Here is a 17,387-nt window from a genome sequence, read left to right on the forward strand (position 1 = left end):
GTGGGTGCCTGAGTGGGCGGTGCAGCTTCTAAACTGGATATGCTGTTATGAATGATTTTCCCACCTGCTTGATCACGATGGAGCGGAGGATCAATACTGAATGTCCTTTTCAGAATGCATCCTTACATAATAAAAAAAAAAAATCATAACCAAATATCGTATACTTTTAATGAAGACAAATGCTCGGGTGAGGAGGAAAAACGGACAAAATGTACATGTTAGAACAAGTTAACTGCATAAGAGCAGAACCAGACAATAAGAACACTGCATAGTTAAAGGAGAGGAACTCGAAAAGCAAGCAAAGCAGTCCTTTATCAAATATTAAACACTCGTGAATATCAGGCTCCCTTAGCATGTCTGATTGTTTCATCAAGATCCACGAATTATTCTCTGAGAAATCAAGAACGTGTAGAAATTGTCCTATGTAGCAATGTCAAAGAAAGTGAAAAGATGATTCCTGGATCTGCACCATAATTGAATGGGTTCTCTCCTGACCTCTTTATATACAGTCTATGCTCCTGACCCGTACCACGTCCTTCCAACAAGTTTCGTGTTAACTTCTGCAGTAGTTTCTGCTTAAACTTGCTTTCAAGCAGATGCAGACTAAAAGCTAACCTCCTTGGGGTAAAAAATGATTTCTTGCCGTCTGGTAGGAGATATCGCTCAATAACAGCAAAAAGAGCCAGAGTTTGCAACAGCTCCATCCCACAGGCCATTAGACTGCTCAACTCTCTGGGAATTTACACAGTCAAAATACGCTGCCTTTACTTTTAAAACACAGTATTTATTATGTTTTTATCATTTTAACTCTGTGCACTTGTTAGTTGTCTTTCAGACTGCTGCTTTTTTTTAATGGTCTTTAAACTGTTGGTATGTGCACAGAGGTCCTGGGAAACATAACTTTGCTCAACTGTATGTTTTACAGATATGACTGAAATTACACAAATGAACCTGAAACTTCAAAACATCACATAGTGGAAAGCTCCTCCTGCCCACGTGTCAAAGTGTCCGTGGGCGAGACACTGAACCCCAGTGCACTCCTGATGGTCAGAGTAGAAACTCACATGGTAACTCGCCCCATCAGGCTTTAGATACAAACTTACTTTCATGGGAATTGTTGGCAATATGGAAAAAAACATCGCCCAAACTTATGTGGTGGTATTGCTTCTATAAAGTCATTCAAAACAATTCTGTGCTGTCACCCGTCCTTATTGATCGCAGCCCTAACCCAGAGATGACGTCTTGCATCATGCAGTTCAGATCTATTGTGTGCAGCTACAGTCTGGATGAGGGGACTGACTCTGCTGAGTAAGAGGGAATAATACCAAAAGGCAGAAGTAGGTTACTGAGGAGGTGGGGAGTGAAAACAGTGAGACGAGGAGTGGAAGGGAAGAGGGGCCGGCAGGAAACAGGTAAATGGATAATATGGACAAAGAGAGAACATACAAGAGGTGATGAGACGACTTAAAACTGAGAATAAAGACGGAAATCAAGTAAAAGAACAAACAGAGGAAGGAGAAAGACATTAAAACTGTCATCAGCATGCAGGAAAGCCTTCTAGCTCTCATCATCTGTGCATCTCTTCCTTCCGTCTCCTCTGTTTCTCTGTGCTGCGCCGATTATCCTAATGGAAATGACCTCCGTCGGAGACAGTTGAGTGGCCCAAACCTGATTAGTAATTTACCTCCCTTCCATCTCTCTCTCCTTCATCCTCTCATCACACACAAACAGCACCGTGGTGCCTCAAGTCTTTCTTGACGTCGTCCCTTCTCTCTGCCGAGTTGTTCCCCCCCCACTCCATGGTGACGGTAATCTATTTTGTCCGTTCGTACGAGCCTGGATTTACAGACACGACAAGCGAGGGGTAGCCGGGGGAATGTGTGCAACCGTCTGAGCTCGGCGCTGTTTAAGTGCTTTTAAGTGCTCGATGTGTCTGTATACACAACATGTGAGGGTTCACAAGTCATTACAGTGGGCTTCCCTATATAGCCCCTTATCTGTGCATGTGTGTTGTTGTAGAAGACGCAACAACACGTGCGAGTGACAGAGAGAGAGAGAGAGAGAGAGAGAGAGAGAGAGAGAGAGAGATGCCCTCCAAGATGAGAGCTCTCAGGCGATATAACAGTTCTCCTTTGGGTTCAAATCAGCGTGCAGAGAGTGGTCTAGCCCTGCTGCTGCTGCTGCAGTGTAACACAGCTCAGAGGCACGAGAAGATATTTTATACATCACACTCCAGAGTCTCGTAGCCAACTCACGCCTCTGCTGTATGTGTGTGTGCCTATGACGCACGTTGCAAAAGTGATGCTGTCCGTCAATGCTCTGACCTCATGCAGCAGGGCTCCACACCGTTAACGTCATAATCAATAAAAAGAATAAGACCTCCGGTTATAATGAAGTTGTCTGTATATTAACGCTGTAGTCCTGCAGGAATTAGACAGCAGCACAACAGAGGGAGATTTTCTTTTGTTTTTGAGCATAGAAAAACCCAATGACTGAACCATCCCCCCACATATACACATTTACACACACACACGCGCACACACAGCAGAGGACCCTGTTCACTCCCTGACACAAATTTAACAAACCCCCTGACACAAACACACACACACTATCTCATATCAGCAAGAAATGGATCAGCACGGCCCTCTATGGCTCTGTGGAGGTATAACAGTCCAACAGCAGAGGACGTCAAAGCAGACATTATGTACATAATGACATAATATGACATAAGCTAATTATAACAAGAAAACTCATTATTACAACTACTTCTTCACAGTCTTTTAATTGCCCGACAGCAGTCTCTGTCAAAGACGACTGGATACCATCGCAGGTGATGACAGCAAACGCTCAACTTAATAGATATAACAAATTGAGATCAGCATTAGCAGCCAAATAACAAATAAATGTGCAGATAAATTCTTAAAATGAATACAAACAAAGAGGAATATAAGCAATGAAGATTTTATGCCAATAGGGACAATGCGTGTACCACTTGCTTTACATTTTTTACATTTCAGTTCCATACAGTGTTCGTGCACCAAATGATTTTGTAGCATGTTTTACAAATCTGCAAGGCCATAAACAAAAGGTGCTGCAGAACGGGCTGGATTTATGCTCTAGTGAACATTGACACCGTGTGGACATTTGCAGAAGTTCCACCTCAAGACTCGGGGGGTAAAACACGCCACAGACAACAAAAAAGGTTCAACTCTATATTATTCACAGAGGGACATTAATAACACTCAACGTAAGACAATGTGTTTTTTCTGCAGCTACCACAGCAGAGAAAACAGGATCCAGTCTAAAATGTGTCTAGTATAAAGAGTAGGACTGAATCTAACTGGTTTTTGTATCTATACCAATGTAATTCCTGATTTGAATCACACATTTAAGAATTTTTTTTGGACTGTATTTCAAACAGAATTATCTAGAAAGGCTTGTTTTTGTGAAAGTTTAAAATATTTTCTTTATTTCTTATCTCTTCCTTATGAGTTCATGTCTCTAAACTAAATGGTTTAAAATGTTGTTATCACTGAGATGAATTTATCTATTGAAATGAATATTGGCACGAGTTTTACTAACTTAACACACAACACACAGGTATTTCTGGGTAGATGTCTGCTGCACATCGAGGTGTCAGATCTGTCAATGTCTTTATATGAAAGTATTCGGGTCACTCAGGTCACTACACATGCAAATGACTGTGCAGGAGGATTTAATGGAAGGAGAAGTGATGCTAATGACAGCACCGACAACCATGGGGATGATATCCGACACTTATAATGACAAATGGTGACATGAATTGTAGAAGGCTCGCAGGAAGTGAGGGAGACTCATACAGGGGTGCGGAGATGCAGAGAGGAGGTTACCAACCAAGATACTGAGGTGATGGAAGACAACAAAAGCTACTAACCCAGTATCAGAATGGAGTCTTCCTTCTTGACGTGCGTATCCAGAAGGTGCTGGAATTTGGAGAAGTCGCCCAACCAGTCGTAACATAGCTCCTTCTTGTATCTTTCATCCCAGTAGTCAACATGTTTGTACTGGGAGTTGTCATCTGGCATGAAGTCCATGTTCTCTTTATCATAAAGTAGAATATTTTTCAGAAGAAATGTCAAAGTGCTTTTATTGTAGTTATATTTTCACCTGCACTGTTGCAGGAACCATCACAGTTCGTATACCAAGAGCCTCCGCGTTGCTAAAAGTGAACAAATCCATTAACACATATTCAGGAGTCATTAGGTTTATCAACTGAAAAATGCTCACAACAAAAAGCTCATTAGAAGTCAACACAAAACTGAACTTATCATCAATCAATCATTTTAAGTTATATCATGTTTTGGAGACAAAATGCCAAATAAACCCTGCACCTGTCTCTTGTCCTGTCTACCTGGAGGCTTATGAGGGGTGTAAGAAACAACTTGACCAAAATGGAGGTGATGAAAATGCAGGTGAAATAAAAAATAGAGTGATGAATGACCAAGTGATTTGATTGATTTAAAGCCAATTTGACTAAAGCAGTCGTTACATGATGAAACTGAGCCATGTTTCATCGTTTTATTCATCATTTACAGAACAATATTGTCATTTAACATTTCAGGAAAGTGGCGTCAAGGGTAATTTAAAGTAGTGAGAATGACTAAGAATTAATAATGGAGCTGATTAAATGTATGTGAATTCGGAAATACAGTGATCAACTATCCATTCATTTGATAAACTCAATTGAAATTTCATGTGAAACCACGCCCACAGACCAACCAAGTGTTTGGCTCTGAATTTGCAGTGTGTGTGTTTTTTTTCTATTTGTAGCAACACATCGTAGTTGACTGTAACACAGTTTAAAATAACATCTTACTTAGGTTCATCAAATCACCTTTTTTTAACTGACACACATTTTATCAATATAATAATTCATTCATAAGCACTTCAAATTGTGTAGTGATTGTTTTACTACTCCCACTATTGACACCAATTCCCTAAACTGAAAAGTGTAAAATTTGTGATGAGAATATGAATCTGTTTTCATCATATCAAAAATGTTTTAATCTATAAATTTATCAAATCACTTGATAACTTTTCATTATGCTTTTTTCCCCCCATTTCACATCTATTTTACTGCACATTTTTTTATATTCTCAAATATTTTCATCCACTGGATTTTTATACAAGCATGAGCCATTTGAACGTTGGTCTTCTGAACTCAACCAAAACAAACACACGTGTCCTGTTTCGTGTTCTTGAACCTCCCTCGCCACGCTGACATGTCTGCACAGCGCACGCGCGGACGCATACATTAACTCAGTTCTACAAGCTGTGCTCTGTCCTTCAGTTGTAGTCACGAGCTTCACAGAAACGCGCAGTGACATCTTAATTACGTGTTATTAGTTTGGCTACTTACGGATTCCACGCTACACCAGTGTCTCTGCGATGAATTTAAAAAGCCACCTCGCAGCGTGGGAGCGATCACGTGTTGTAGTTTTTTTAGAGAAAAAACTAGTTCCTGTGACAGGATGTCGGCATCTCCAGCTGATGAGTGAAGTGACTGTGGATTGAAGTGAGTTTGGTCTAAAAGCTCCGAGTCATTAAAGAAACGAGTGTGAAGAGAAACACGTTTCCTCCATGTTGTCTTTCTGCTTCCTCTTCGGGCGGAGCGGTTTCACTTAGCACGCCCTCCGCGGGTTCCTGCTGCTTTCACATGCTCCTCTGCTGTCGGACATTACACAACTCTGATCTCCCTCGTTTACTTCACTACAGTCTCACTTCACTGATGTTTCTGCTCCCATTGACTTAGAGAAAAACCACATCATCATCTGAGCAATATCACTAAATACAGCACTGGGTTGGAACACTCGTGACTTTAACAACTGAAGACGATAAAATGTATATTTTTTATTATGGTGTGACGTCATTTAAAATGTCAAAACACAGCAGTCAATTGACATGAAATTGACCATTTCCATGGTGGCCCTGAAATGCAAATCACAAAAACACAACAACAAATCACAAAACACAACAGCAGTAAAGCTATAATGCAAAAGGTGGGAAAATAATCATAAATTATTGTTGGGGGTCTTATTTGATTTTAATTTTTTATCATTGACTGGTGTTATTTGCCTCTGTCCTGTCATATTTTATCGTTCTTTAACTTTGTAAAGCACTTTGTAACATTGTTTTGAAAAGTGCTGTATAAATAAAGTTCATTATCATTATCACCTGCTATTGACAAGGCTTGTCGCTGATTTGATGTACATGTTCATGTGTTTTGTGATTTGTTGTTGTGTTTTCTTATTTTTTGTGGTTTTCTTATTGCAGAGAAGAACTGAGACTGAGAGTACAGGGAGACTCTGCCCAGTATTTGCTTGTGTTCACTGAAAGACTAAAAGAAAGTTGTGCCTGAAATGACCCCTTGTTGTATAGTTCACTTAAATAATAGTTTGAGGCTCATTGAGGTGAATTCATACATTATCCTACAAATAACCCCAAAAATGCTAATTATCTCCCAGTGTTTTTTTTCTCCCTACTACCTCAATAATAATCTCATCTCAACAGCTACAAAACGTGAATAAAGTGAAATGGTGTCCATTGATGCATCAGTATTAAAAATATGTTTTTATGCATATATAGTGCTTTTTCTAATAGATACATTTAGCTGTTAATGCTTAAGCACTTTTATTTTTGAATGCAGACTTCTCGTAATGGAGTATTTCTAAAGAGCTGTACTGAGACTTCTATCTAAGTCAAAGATCAGAATACTTCCTCCACCACAGCACAAATGAAATGACAGTGTACAGTAGTAGGCAGCCAGCAGCCTTTTTACAAAGCAAACACAGAGGTCTAGAGTTCATTCTCATTAAAATATGGGAAGGCAATGTCATATTTTCTCCTCTAGATGGCGATATCGAACTGGTATTTTACTCCCTTGCAGATGCACATTATGTGCAACCAGCATAGATGAATAATCTCACCATGGTCCGATCTGTCACCAAAGATTTGTCTGCAGCTGTGTGGATGCACAGCGATGTGAAGAAGAGCAGAGAACTTAAAGGTGAACTCATGGTTAAGATTTATGAGCTTCTTCATCCACAACTGTTGCTGTTCCTGTGACACAAAGTGCTTCTCAAACTGTTGCACTGCCTCCGTCTCAGTCACTGAGATCCTCTGACAGCAGCTGAAAGAGGAAGCATACGCCTTCACTGCATCACCTCAGTGTCCATCCCTCCACCCATTTAACTTCATCTGTAGTTATCTTTATAAACTTGGGCAGTCGTACCTCTCCTGCATGTAGTTGTTCATAACGTCTGTCTTTTAGAGTTAATCCACCATTTTGATCAGAAAAAAATCTGTTATCCCAGAAGAGCCAGAGCACCTGAGTATGTCCGTGCATCTCTAATATCATCCGAAAGGTCGACTTCAGAGGAGAGGCACAATGCTGAGGTTGACTTCTCATTTGTCAGTGCCACTTTTCATGAAAACAATCTTTTAGTCCTTTATTGTGTTACAAGAATATATATTTTTTCTCTGCACAAAAAGTAAATAGTGTTTCAATCTGAGACTTTTCTTAAACAGAGCATAGACAGAAATAATAATAATAATAATAATAATAATAATAATAATAATAATAATAACAAAAAATGCTGCAAAGGCCTACATCAAAACCAAATACAGAAATGTGCAGCACATTCAAACATCATGAACCATGTATGGACAAGTCATAGACTTTAAATAAAGATGGACGACATGATAGCTACCTAAAAGTGAAGCCAAATCATCTTGATCACCCCCTAGTGGCTGGCTGCGGTATAGGTCATAAGCCCTGCCTCCTCTATGTAAGCAAATAAGAAATGCGCCAAACTAGAAAGTCAAATAAATGTTTCTGCCATTTGATGTAGTTCTTATCACGTGTCCGATTGTTAATTTTCCCGTTAAGTTTGGTATTAATTAGTTATTTGATGCTGTAAAAAACAGCTGAGACTGATTCACGATGGGTCGAGCAGGTGTATCAGTGGGAACTTGAACTGTGCAGACTTTGGCTCCAAATGAGGTCAACAGCACAAGATGGCGGCACCCGCGCCTGTGATATTTTGGCTTCATTTTTATACATTGAGGAAATGGAGATCTACAGTCAATGATTTCAACATGAGTCTGCTGGATTTTCAGAAACATGAAATGAGATTGTACAAAACACAATATGGAGTTTAGATAATTTTACAACCACCCATAATAATCTCATTGAGAGCAGGCTGGTGCAACACAAACTGTGAGAAATCCTGCAGGTTTCTGTGCATGTATGTGATGCTGCAGCAGACTTATGTAACCCACAGCCCGCTGCACTTCAGGTACAATCATTTGAGTGATGACAAGTGGGAGAAGCCACAAAACATCTCAGGCTGCAGGCTTGTGATTGTGGGAGTGGGCGCATGTAGTGGAGAACAGGATAGAACCGCGTCTCCCTGATGCTGGGTCCGCTGAGAGCGATGCGGACTCCCGGGGTCCGGTGTGAGATGCGGGGAATGATTTGCCACAGATTCCTCTGCATAGTGGAGGCTCCACCACAGACCACGTGAGAGGCGCATTCACACACCGGCTCATCCCCGCTGCTGACATGGACCCCTGGACACTCTCCACTCTCTGCTGCGCACAGACGGACGTGGAGGGAGGGAGACACTCTTTCTGATCTTTTCTTTTTCTCTTCTTTTCATTTCCCTTCTTCTCTCTCTCTCTCTTACTCTCTCTCTCTCTCTGTCGTCTTCTCCTCTCCTCCCCAGCCCAAGTGTTAGTTAGAGAGGGGAGGGTATACGATGGCTTGGCCGTGCATCAGCAGAGTGTGCTGCCTGGCTCGCTTCTGGAACCAGTTCGACAAATCGGACCTGTCCGTGCCGCTCACCATCCAGAACTACTCGGACATCGGTGAGCAGGAGGTGCGCTCCGTCACCAAGCAGCTCTCCTTCTCGGAGCGCGCACCCGGGAATAACTACTCGACCCCGGACGCGCGTAAGGACGCTGGCTCCCCCCACGAGCCCCTGGATGGCCCGGGGACCCGAGGATCGTTCAGGGCGAGGAGGGAGCCCGGCTACAAGCCCCGGGAGGACTACCACCCGCCCGAAGTGCCTTTCACCACCGTTACGCAATACAAGCAGGATTTCAAACCCTGGCCCATCCCCAGGAAAGAGAACTTCCCGTGGATTAGTAACGGGGGCAGCAGGGCGGACAGTGTGTCGGACAGCCCGGGGAACAGTCACCTCAGCCAGGCACAGGCTGGGGAGGAGCGGGGCAAGGGGCAGAGATGGGGGGAGCAGCAGGTGGCGGAGGAGAGTAAAACCAGCTCCTACAGGTAGGACGCATCCGGATGTGGGCCACTTCAGGCAGTGATGCCGCACTTCTGGCCTTCTTATGGCCCGGACTAACTGGATGTGAGCCTAAAGTGTCCCACTTGTAAAATAGCGAATGTGGCCCAACTATCCCAAAACAAATCTGGACCTTTTGGGTAAACATGCGGTGCTCTAGACAACATGTAACCTGGATGTGAACCTAAAGTGGCCCATGTGGTAAATGAAGAATATGGCCCAAATAGCACAAAACCACTTTGGCACCTTTGGTTGACAGGTGGCATTGCGATGGTTTAGTTGTGGCCCAGATCTGGTAAACGGGACCCGGACCCCCCACTTACCATCATTCCACACGGTTTTTGGGGCCAGATGTGGGCCAAACAATTTTGCTCTGTGGGTTTGACCTGTTTCAGCACCTGTCGCTGTCCCCTCCATGATGGAAACTGATGTCTGCTTTGAATCTCACCAAGATTAACAGTTAATTGACGAAAGCCTGCATGAAGATGGGGTTATCAATAATTCTCTCACATTTCACATTTATATTTGAGATTAAGTTTAATTCTATGAATATTAGATTTTTTTTAGGGTGTGTGAGGGCAGGACGGACAAATATAAGCCTCTCAACCTTTCTGGCTTGTGACTATGAGTTACTACCAGCAAGTTTATACGATCAGGTTTGAATGAATAAATATACCCTGTGATTCACATTAGAAAGAAAAATATTTATCTCACCTTGCAAGCTTGCAAGGTAAGCTTAACCTAAGCTTATCGTAAGTTAGGCTTGCAAGTAGTTCTCAATGTGGAGAACTACTGAATCTTCTTCATAATCACCTCTGGAGATTAAAGGGGTATTCTGTTGATTTGAGTCATCACAAAACTCGGATAGACAAGTTTTTTAGTTGCGATATCTGGACTTTTAATCATGGATCACTAGAAGCCAGAAGGCTTCGGGCCCAAAACTCTTGTCCCTCACCTACAGATTCTGCATATTCACATGTAGAATCTATTGATAGAGATTATAGTGGCTTTCATTACTTCCTCTAGGCCTACTGAGCCTCACATCCTCACTTTTTAACATAGGCTTTAAAAAATGGATTGTTACATTCCAAGCACTCGGCACTACAACTAAACTGATGTTCGTGTGTAAAAAGTAGTAGTAGTAGTTTCCTCACAGGCATCACTTCAAAAACAAGCCGGATACAAACTTGTGCCTGCTCGGCGCCTCCGTCTCACTCTGATGCACCTCTCTTCCTCCAGGCAAGAGTACAGGCCGTGGACAGGGGCGAAACCAGCCAAAAGTGCAAGAAAAAATCCTCCAGCTCAATACTCCAGCCTGGGGACAGAGGCCACCGACGTCCCGCGGGAGACCAGCTACCAGGCTGCCTTCAACGGGGACTTCCAGAGGTCCATGGGGTGGAGGTCTGCTGCCCCGAACACACAACCTGCTGCTGTCCCCCAGCCCACCGCCACTGTCCCGCAGGCCGGCAGCTCACCCAGCGCCTCCAGCCTCCAGCAGAGCGTCGCACCTGAGAGGGCAGAGCTCAGCGGAATCACCAAAGGAGAGGTGAGCAAAGACAGAAGTGTCCTTCACATTATATATGTACATATAGTGTCAGTCACTTAGCTGGATGACTGATGTGAAGCACTCCTTCACTAAAGGAGCTGTAGGTTCAGAGAGTTCATTAAGAACATGTTCCTCCTGAAAGTCATCTTCACTCATCTCCCTGGTGGCCTGTTGCTGTCGGGGCGTCTCAGTGATACAGCATTCTGTCCCTAAGCAGCTCAAAGTGACCCAGCTGTTTAAAACAGGCCATGGACTATATGTTAGATAACAGCCACACGCATCACTTCGACCTGGATAGAAGAAGCCGGATGAGAACAAAGAAGTTCTGTAAATGAGTAATGTGCTCCATTTGGGTCCCAAAATAAAACAAACCTGTAGACAGATGTATTAACGTCTGTACTTAATGTGTCTCTGATCGCGGCTGCAGTTAAATACATATAAAGACAACACTTAATGGTTCTTGTCATTTTATTCTAACACTTAAAAAAGTTTGTCAAACCACAACAGCACTCGTCTAAATAGACCGTTCATTCCAATAACAACACATGGATTTCTCCAAATTCTATATGAAATGTATTCAGCATACTTGATAGCATCAGTTCTGTGTGTATCATTAAATGAATATGAAAAAAAAATATTTTTGCATTTTAGAGAATGCCAAATTATTTGGAAACTGGAACTTTCGACCATGCAGGCATCTTTTTTACCTTGATATTTTCTTATACTTAAAAAAAATTCCCCGTTTACCTTTTGTGCAATAAAGAGGAAAATGTCACTGGGCACCAAGGACAGATGTTCTTTGACAAACCAGAAATAAATTGTCGTGTCTCAAAGCAGAATTGTGCTTATTGTCATTGACAAGTTCATTTCAATGTCAAATATATATTGGGATTTTTTTGTTGTTGTTGTTTTAAACATAATTTTTCAACGTTGCCCAGAGACATAACGACAACAGTTTAAAGCACAATCTGGGTCTGTGCTCTGGGACGCAGTGAGACAGAAAGATGGGTGCACACAGAGACAGATGTAGAGTGAGATTGAAATTTGAAGCAAAACTAACTGCGACAACAAGGCGACAGGATTTGCTCTGGGAACTCATCAGTTCAGGCAGGTTGTTCCTGATTATTGAGGGATAAGGGGACATATCCCCGTCTTTCCACTTTCAGTGCAGGTCAGCTGTTGCGTGACAGTAAGTGAGACAGCTTTTGGGAATCTCCAGAGGTTTAGTGCCATCCCTCTTCCCCGCCTGCACCCACTAGATGCCATCTGCCAGAGGAGAGCTGGGCCAGGGCTGGACGTGGACTGGTGGGTTTGTCTCTTCGCACACCGAGTATCATCTCACACTGAAAGGACTCAGGGAGGGATAGGAAACTTTCTTTTGTGGTGAAAAGCTGTGTTTCTCATCTCTCCTCAGTTTCAGGAAAAAGTGATAAATACGTTAGAGAAAAAGCAAGACGGCGTACTGAATAAAATTTGCATAAGTTTCTGATTAATGACTGCACCATTAAGCCGCCATGTCTGTCAGTGTCCTGTGTGACAGTGATGGAGGTCGAAGTGGGAGATGTCAGCGGCAGGACACAGACTATTAATAACACTGGCCCAGTTGGAGCGAGAGTTCACGGCACATTAAGGAGGGATGTGCTGCTGACAGCGTGTTCATCTGTGGGACTGAACACCACACACACACACACACACACACACACACACACACACACACACACATATTATAGGTCACCTTTTGGTGACTTTACATAGATCAGCTTTTGGCCCCAATTGGACGAGCCGTGTCCTATTGATTTGTCTTTTGACTTTTAAAAGAGCCCGACCAATGTATCGGTTGGCCGATAAAAGTCAGGCGATGTGAGTTTTTCACAGACATATTGGTATTGGCATTATGTTTGCTAAAAATAAACCTTTTATTTTATGGAATAATAACAACGCAGAAAATATGTGCAATTATATTTAGATTTTAAAGTAAATTTAAGGCAAATTCAATATCCCTTTCATCGTGTTTGTGTTTTATTTTTTTTTCTAGTTATTTAAATTTCATGAATAAACTCTATAACATCAAGCCTCAATTAAATAAGCACTTGATAACGACATCTTGTGAATCTTTTTCAATTTTATTCATAGATAAATCGGCTGATACATCAGTTTCATAATTTTTTTTTACTCCCTAATATTGGCATAGGCCCCTTACGCATCCATATCAGTGGAGCTCTAGTTTTTAGTCTGAAATTTGTCCCCAAAGGTAGCCAATGACAGACTCAGACTCACACACATACACACACACACACACACACACACACACAGTGTAGTTTAACATGCATTCCATCAGTCAAACCACAATATGCCAGAGCAACATAAACTGGCCTTCCAGCAAATCAAGTTGATCTTAGATTATCCACCCCTGTCACCAGCGGCCCACTCACTGCCAACTCATTACTGACTCACCAGCCCCCTGCAGAGGAGTCTGACCAAGCATTACACATCCCACTGCACTGTGCATTACGCTGGGTCATGACACCGGGCTGGTATTTTGTCTGGCGAGGACAGGATCGGTCGTTGGACACATAACCACACCATACTGCATTATCACCAACAGACACAGCTTCTTCATTCAGTGTGTGGAGCAGAGACTGACTGAGTCTATTCATTAAACGATTTAATGGTTAAGTCCCCAAATAAGCCGCTGAAATCAGAATCAATCTGCCCGTGACGATAAAAGAGTCGAGCAGCCATGAAATTCTCATTATTGCTCGAATCAATCTGTCAAATTGTGTGCACCCCCCCCCCCCCCCTATAACCGATCAAATCCATCTCAGCAGATAAAGGCCGTCTCTAATTTGATCACACGCAGCAGACAACTGACCGATTAGATCTCCGTGCTGATGCTTTTTATGATGAGAGAGCTGTGTTGTCTTGAACTCGAACGAACTCCAGAATGTAATTTAAAACATCCCGATGACATTGTTGTTGTTGTGAGTTGTCGGATGAGAGAATGAAGCTCTGGTAAAACCTGCAGCCCAGCTTGTCTGGCTCAAATGAGTGCAGCTCTGAACTGTCTGCACCGTGTGTGTGTGTGTGTGTGTGTGTGTGAGAGAGAGAGACAAGGCAGATTTATGAGGATGGGCTGTTTAATCCGCAATGTGTGTGTGTGTGTGTGTGTGTGTGTGTGTGTGTGTGTGTGTGGGATGAGTGAGACAAAACTGCAGAATGGGGAACACATTTAACATGCAGAGTGGAGCCCTCAGCGGGAAACTCTCCTCACGACAAGTTCCTGGTTGTTTTATTGTCAGTTCAGATGCAGCGGCCCCATGACGTTTGGGATTATTTTGCTCCCAGAGCTCACAGACAATCCTGATTTACTTCTGAATGCCGTGTTTTCACCTGGCAGTGACACGGTGGGTAGATGGAAAGGCTGCTCACAATGGTTTTAAACTGCAGAAAGAGGTTTATGCAGCCTGCAGGGACAGTGAGGCACGTGTGCACAGATTTGTTTGTCACTGCTGGAAATGTTGCTGCGCGAATTTTTAATAATAGATGCAGAAAATGTTGCAGCTACAAACACTTTTTTACATTCACAACTTATATCCTCATCATACATGTACAATTGCAAAGATGCTAAACGTGATATACAACTGCAAGCTCGGAATCATTTCTGATCATTATTTCACAAGCCCAAAATATTAATGACGAATGCAAAATGCCTAAAAACCATAAAGCACACAAAAGACAACAAGTAAGAGACGTAGTAGAAAAACAAAATGCCTAAAAACACAACACAGAGATGTATAAAAAAACAAGAAAGAAATACAAAGTGGCTAAAACAGGTGGGGTCTCATAAACTGTTTGCTGTTACAAATAGTTCCTATTTAGTATCACATCAGGATATTTAAAGTGGTTTATTTGACATTTATTACACTGTAAATAAATAACTCGTAACTATCATTATTCTCAAACATCGGGCCTCAGTCTGGACCATATTCAAATTCTCCCCCTCCCCTTGCAGCCACCTCACATCCTTCATCCATTGTTCTTTCCTCTGCCCCTTTACATCTACATCCACCAGGAGCCAGACTCGCTCTCCTGTTTTTCTCTCCACTGTTTTTTCTCTCTTGAACTTCTCCTCCTTTTTCCCACGCTGCCCAGGACGACACTGAAAGGTGTCCTGTGCCAAATTGGCAGGGAGGAGAGGGGCAGGGAGGAGAGGGGAGGGGAGGAGACGAGGGGAGAGGAGAGGAGAGGAGAGGGTGGCATTAACAGGAGTAGAAAGGCAACAAAAAAAAAGGCATAATGAAAAGAGACTAGGACAGGGAAGGGGGGAGAAAAAGACGAGGAGAGATAAATTGAGTTGCAGCATGTGACGGATAGGTGATGGGAGAACGAGAGCGAAAAAGTGGGAGGAGGGTGGTGGAGGTGGAGAGCACCATGTGATGGATTATCTGTTAAAGTGCAACGTTGCATCAGGTTGCTGGGCCGTCTTTGGCACCAATCTAATATAGGAGAGAGAGAGAGAGATAGAGAGACCTGGGTGCTACACGGAGCAGAAAATACAGTGAGTGTGTTCAGGGTGGAGGGGGAGGTGGGGGAGGGGGGGAGGGGGGGAGGGGGGGAGGGGGGGGGGGGGGTGTGATACACTCACACACCCATCTGACTTGCTGAACAGCATGTACCTGCTTCCCTGCCACCCACGGCGCTGTGTGCTCACACTCAAAAGAGCTGTTGGGACAGAAAGTCTCTCCAAAGGCCGAGGGATAAAAAAAACGCTGCCACACACATTAAGTGAAATATAGAAGCTTGGCATATTTTCAGTAACCTGTCGAATAACACGTTGGCAACAAGGTTCGAATCCAAGCTTAACCAGGGTCTCCCTGTGTGGTGTTTGCATGTTCTCTCCATGTTTGTGTCGGTTTATTACGTCTAAAGACAAACAGAATGAGGTTTGGTTAATTGGAGACTCTAAATTGACTGTTGGTGGTTGTTTGTCTGTGTATGTTTGCCCTGTGATGCGCTGGTGTACCCCGCCTCTCGCCCCAACGTCCGCTGGGATTGGCTCCAGGGCCCCTCATGACCCTCAAAAGATAAGTGGTATAGCAAATGGATGGAGGGATGGAACTGCTGGTGCCAGTGATCTCTATGTTTTTTAAAAGCTCAATGGGTCGTCAGAGGTTTTATTCTGATGGAGACCTGCCCAACTGCCAGATCCACCCAGATTCTCGGTTGTCTTGAAAATAGTTTGTCATGACCAATTTATAATGGTAAGCAGGTTTTTAATGTTGCTGTTTGCTGTTGGCGTGTCAGATGTCACTTTCAGCGTTATCAACACATGCTGCTAACGTTGGCTGCTTGGAGTCTCTCAATCAAAACAGGAACATTTTTGTGAATTGGAGAACCTAAATTGACTGTAGGTGCGATTGGCTGGATAATGTAATGTAATGGTTGTTTGGCAATGTATCTCGTCCTTGAGATACGCAGACGACCTTCATGACCTTCAAAGTAAAGGGGTTTAGATAATGGATGGATGGATGGAGACGTGCCACTTGTCTTAATTTGCCATTAGATTCTGGTCAGACTTTGAGAGCAACTGCCCTCATCTGAACAGAGCAGCACTAAGCAGGAAGTGGCGATCCAGTCCAAACCGCTCGCTCTCTGACAGCAGCCCTGATGCTTTCTGACGCCAAGGCCCGACCAGTCTCCTCTCATTTCACGGGTCCATTCTGAGCACTGCAGCCGTTGCCCTCTCCGGTTTCATCTCTCCGATCACCTTAACAGCTGCTGTTATACCTGTGTCGTCTCCCTCTTCCCCTCTCTCGTCTCAGGAGCATCTGGTGAGGACCAAGCTCTCCCCGAACCCGTCCGCCATCTTCCAGAGCGGATCGAGGGTCTTCAACATCTGAGGGCCGCTCTTGGTCTCCGTTTCAAAGGAATCAACGGGAGAATGTTTTCAGTCCATTCCACGACACACAAGAATCTATGCAAGGGAATGTATTGTTGTGAAGCGTGCGGAGCTGCAGCGACAGCACCCTGAGTGGAGATAGATAGATGCCCCCCCCACTCCACCCTTACAATCCTCCCCACCCCCTGTTGCTATGGAAATGAATATGCATGAAACTAAATAAGTTGGCAAAAAAAAATAAGCTATTTTTCTGTGTTTGCGTTAATAGGCGCACAACAAAGTGGCTGCTGTATGTGTGATTTTGTGTGTGTGTGTGTGTGTGTGTGTGTGCACATGCAGAATTGTCCAGTTAATGTACATCATGCTGTATCTGCTCCAACAATGAATGACGAGACGTTTGCTTCAAAGTACTTTGTTGCCCTTTGGTGTTTGCTAGAAATCTGCTCGAACATTAAGTTATTTCCTCAGTATTCAGTTAGTTGACTCTTTTCAGAAAGTATTGTACCGTTTCTCATTTTGTAAATCTATTGTTTCAGAGAAAGAGCAAATATATGATGTAAGTGAAATGACAATAAAAGAATATTAGATTCTTAGCACT

General features: G+C 43.2%; 2 protein-coding genes across 2 annotated transcripts in view; one reads left to right on the plus strand and one right to left on the minus strand.

The window, feature by feature from the left end:
* The window catches only part of ece2a (endothelin converting enzyme 2a), a 71,957-nt gene extending 66,315 nt beyond the window's left edge, over nt 1-5,642 (minus strand). The window contains exons 1-2 of the mRNA XM_034614599.1: nt 5,399-5,642; nt 3,914-4,078 (exon numbers count right to left, since the gene is read on the minus strand). Of these exons, the coding sequence (XP_034470490.1) occupies nt 3,914-4,073 (160 nt within the window). The 5' untranslated portion in view covers nt 4,074-4,078; nt 5,399-5,642. The remainder of the gene's footprint in view (nt 1-3,913; nt 4,079-5,398) is intronic.
* A 2,688-nt stretch (nt 5,643-8,330) lies between these two features.
* Nucleotides 8,331-17,382, plus strand: map6d1 (MAP6 domain containing 1). Its single transcript, XM_034614597.1, has 3 exons — nt 8,331-9,331; nt 10,584-10,890; nt 16,713-17,382. The coding sequence occupies exons 1-3, from the start codon at nt 8,799-8,801 to the stop codon at nt 16,788-16,790; spliced, it is 918 nt and encodes a 305-aa protein (XP_034470488.1). The 5' UTR covers nt 8,331-8,798; the 3' UTR covers nt 16,791-17,382.
* Nucleotides 17,383-17,387: the final 5 nt, after the last annotated feature.

Source organism: Hippoglossus hippoglossus, chromosome 17, assembly GCF_009819705.1.
Source record: "Hippoglossus hippoglossus isolate fHipHip1 chromosome 17, fHipHip1.pri, whole genome shotgun sequence".
Classification (NCBI taxonomy): Eukaryota; Metazoa; Chordata; class Actinopteri; order Pleuronectiformes; family Pleuronectidae; genus Hippoglossus; species Hippoglossus hippoglossus.

What these genes read in the sequence shown, in the direction of transcription:
- map6d1 (XM_034614597.1), top strand. Translation starts at nt 8,799, where the DNA reads ATGGCTTGGCCGTGCATCAGCAGAGTGTGCTGCCTGGCTCGCTTCTGG. An exon ending in AGTAAAACCAGCTCCTACAG is followed by an intron (nt 9,332 to 10,583) that starts GTAGGACGCATC and finishes CTCTTCCTCCAG; the next exon opens with GCAAGAGTACAGGCCGTGGA. An exon ending in GCGGAATCACCAAAGGAGAG is followed by an intron (nt 10,891 to 16,712) that starts GTGAGCAAAGAC and finishes CTCTCGTCTCAG; the next exon opens with GAGCATCTGGTGAGGACCAA.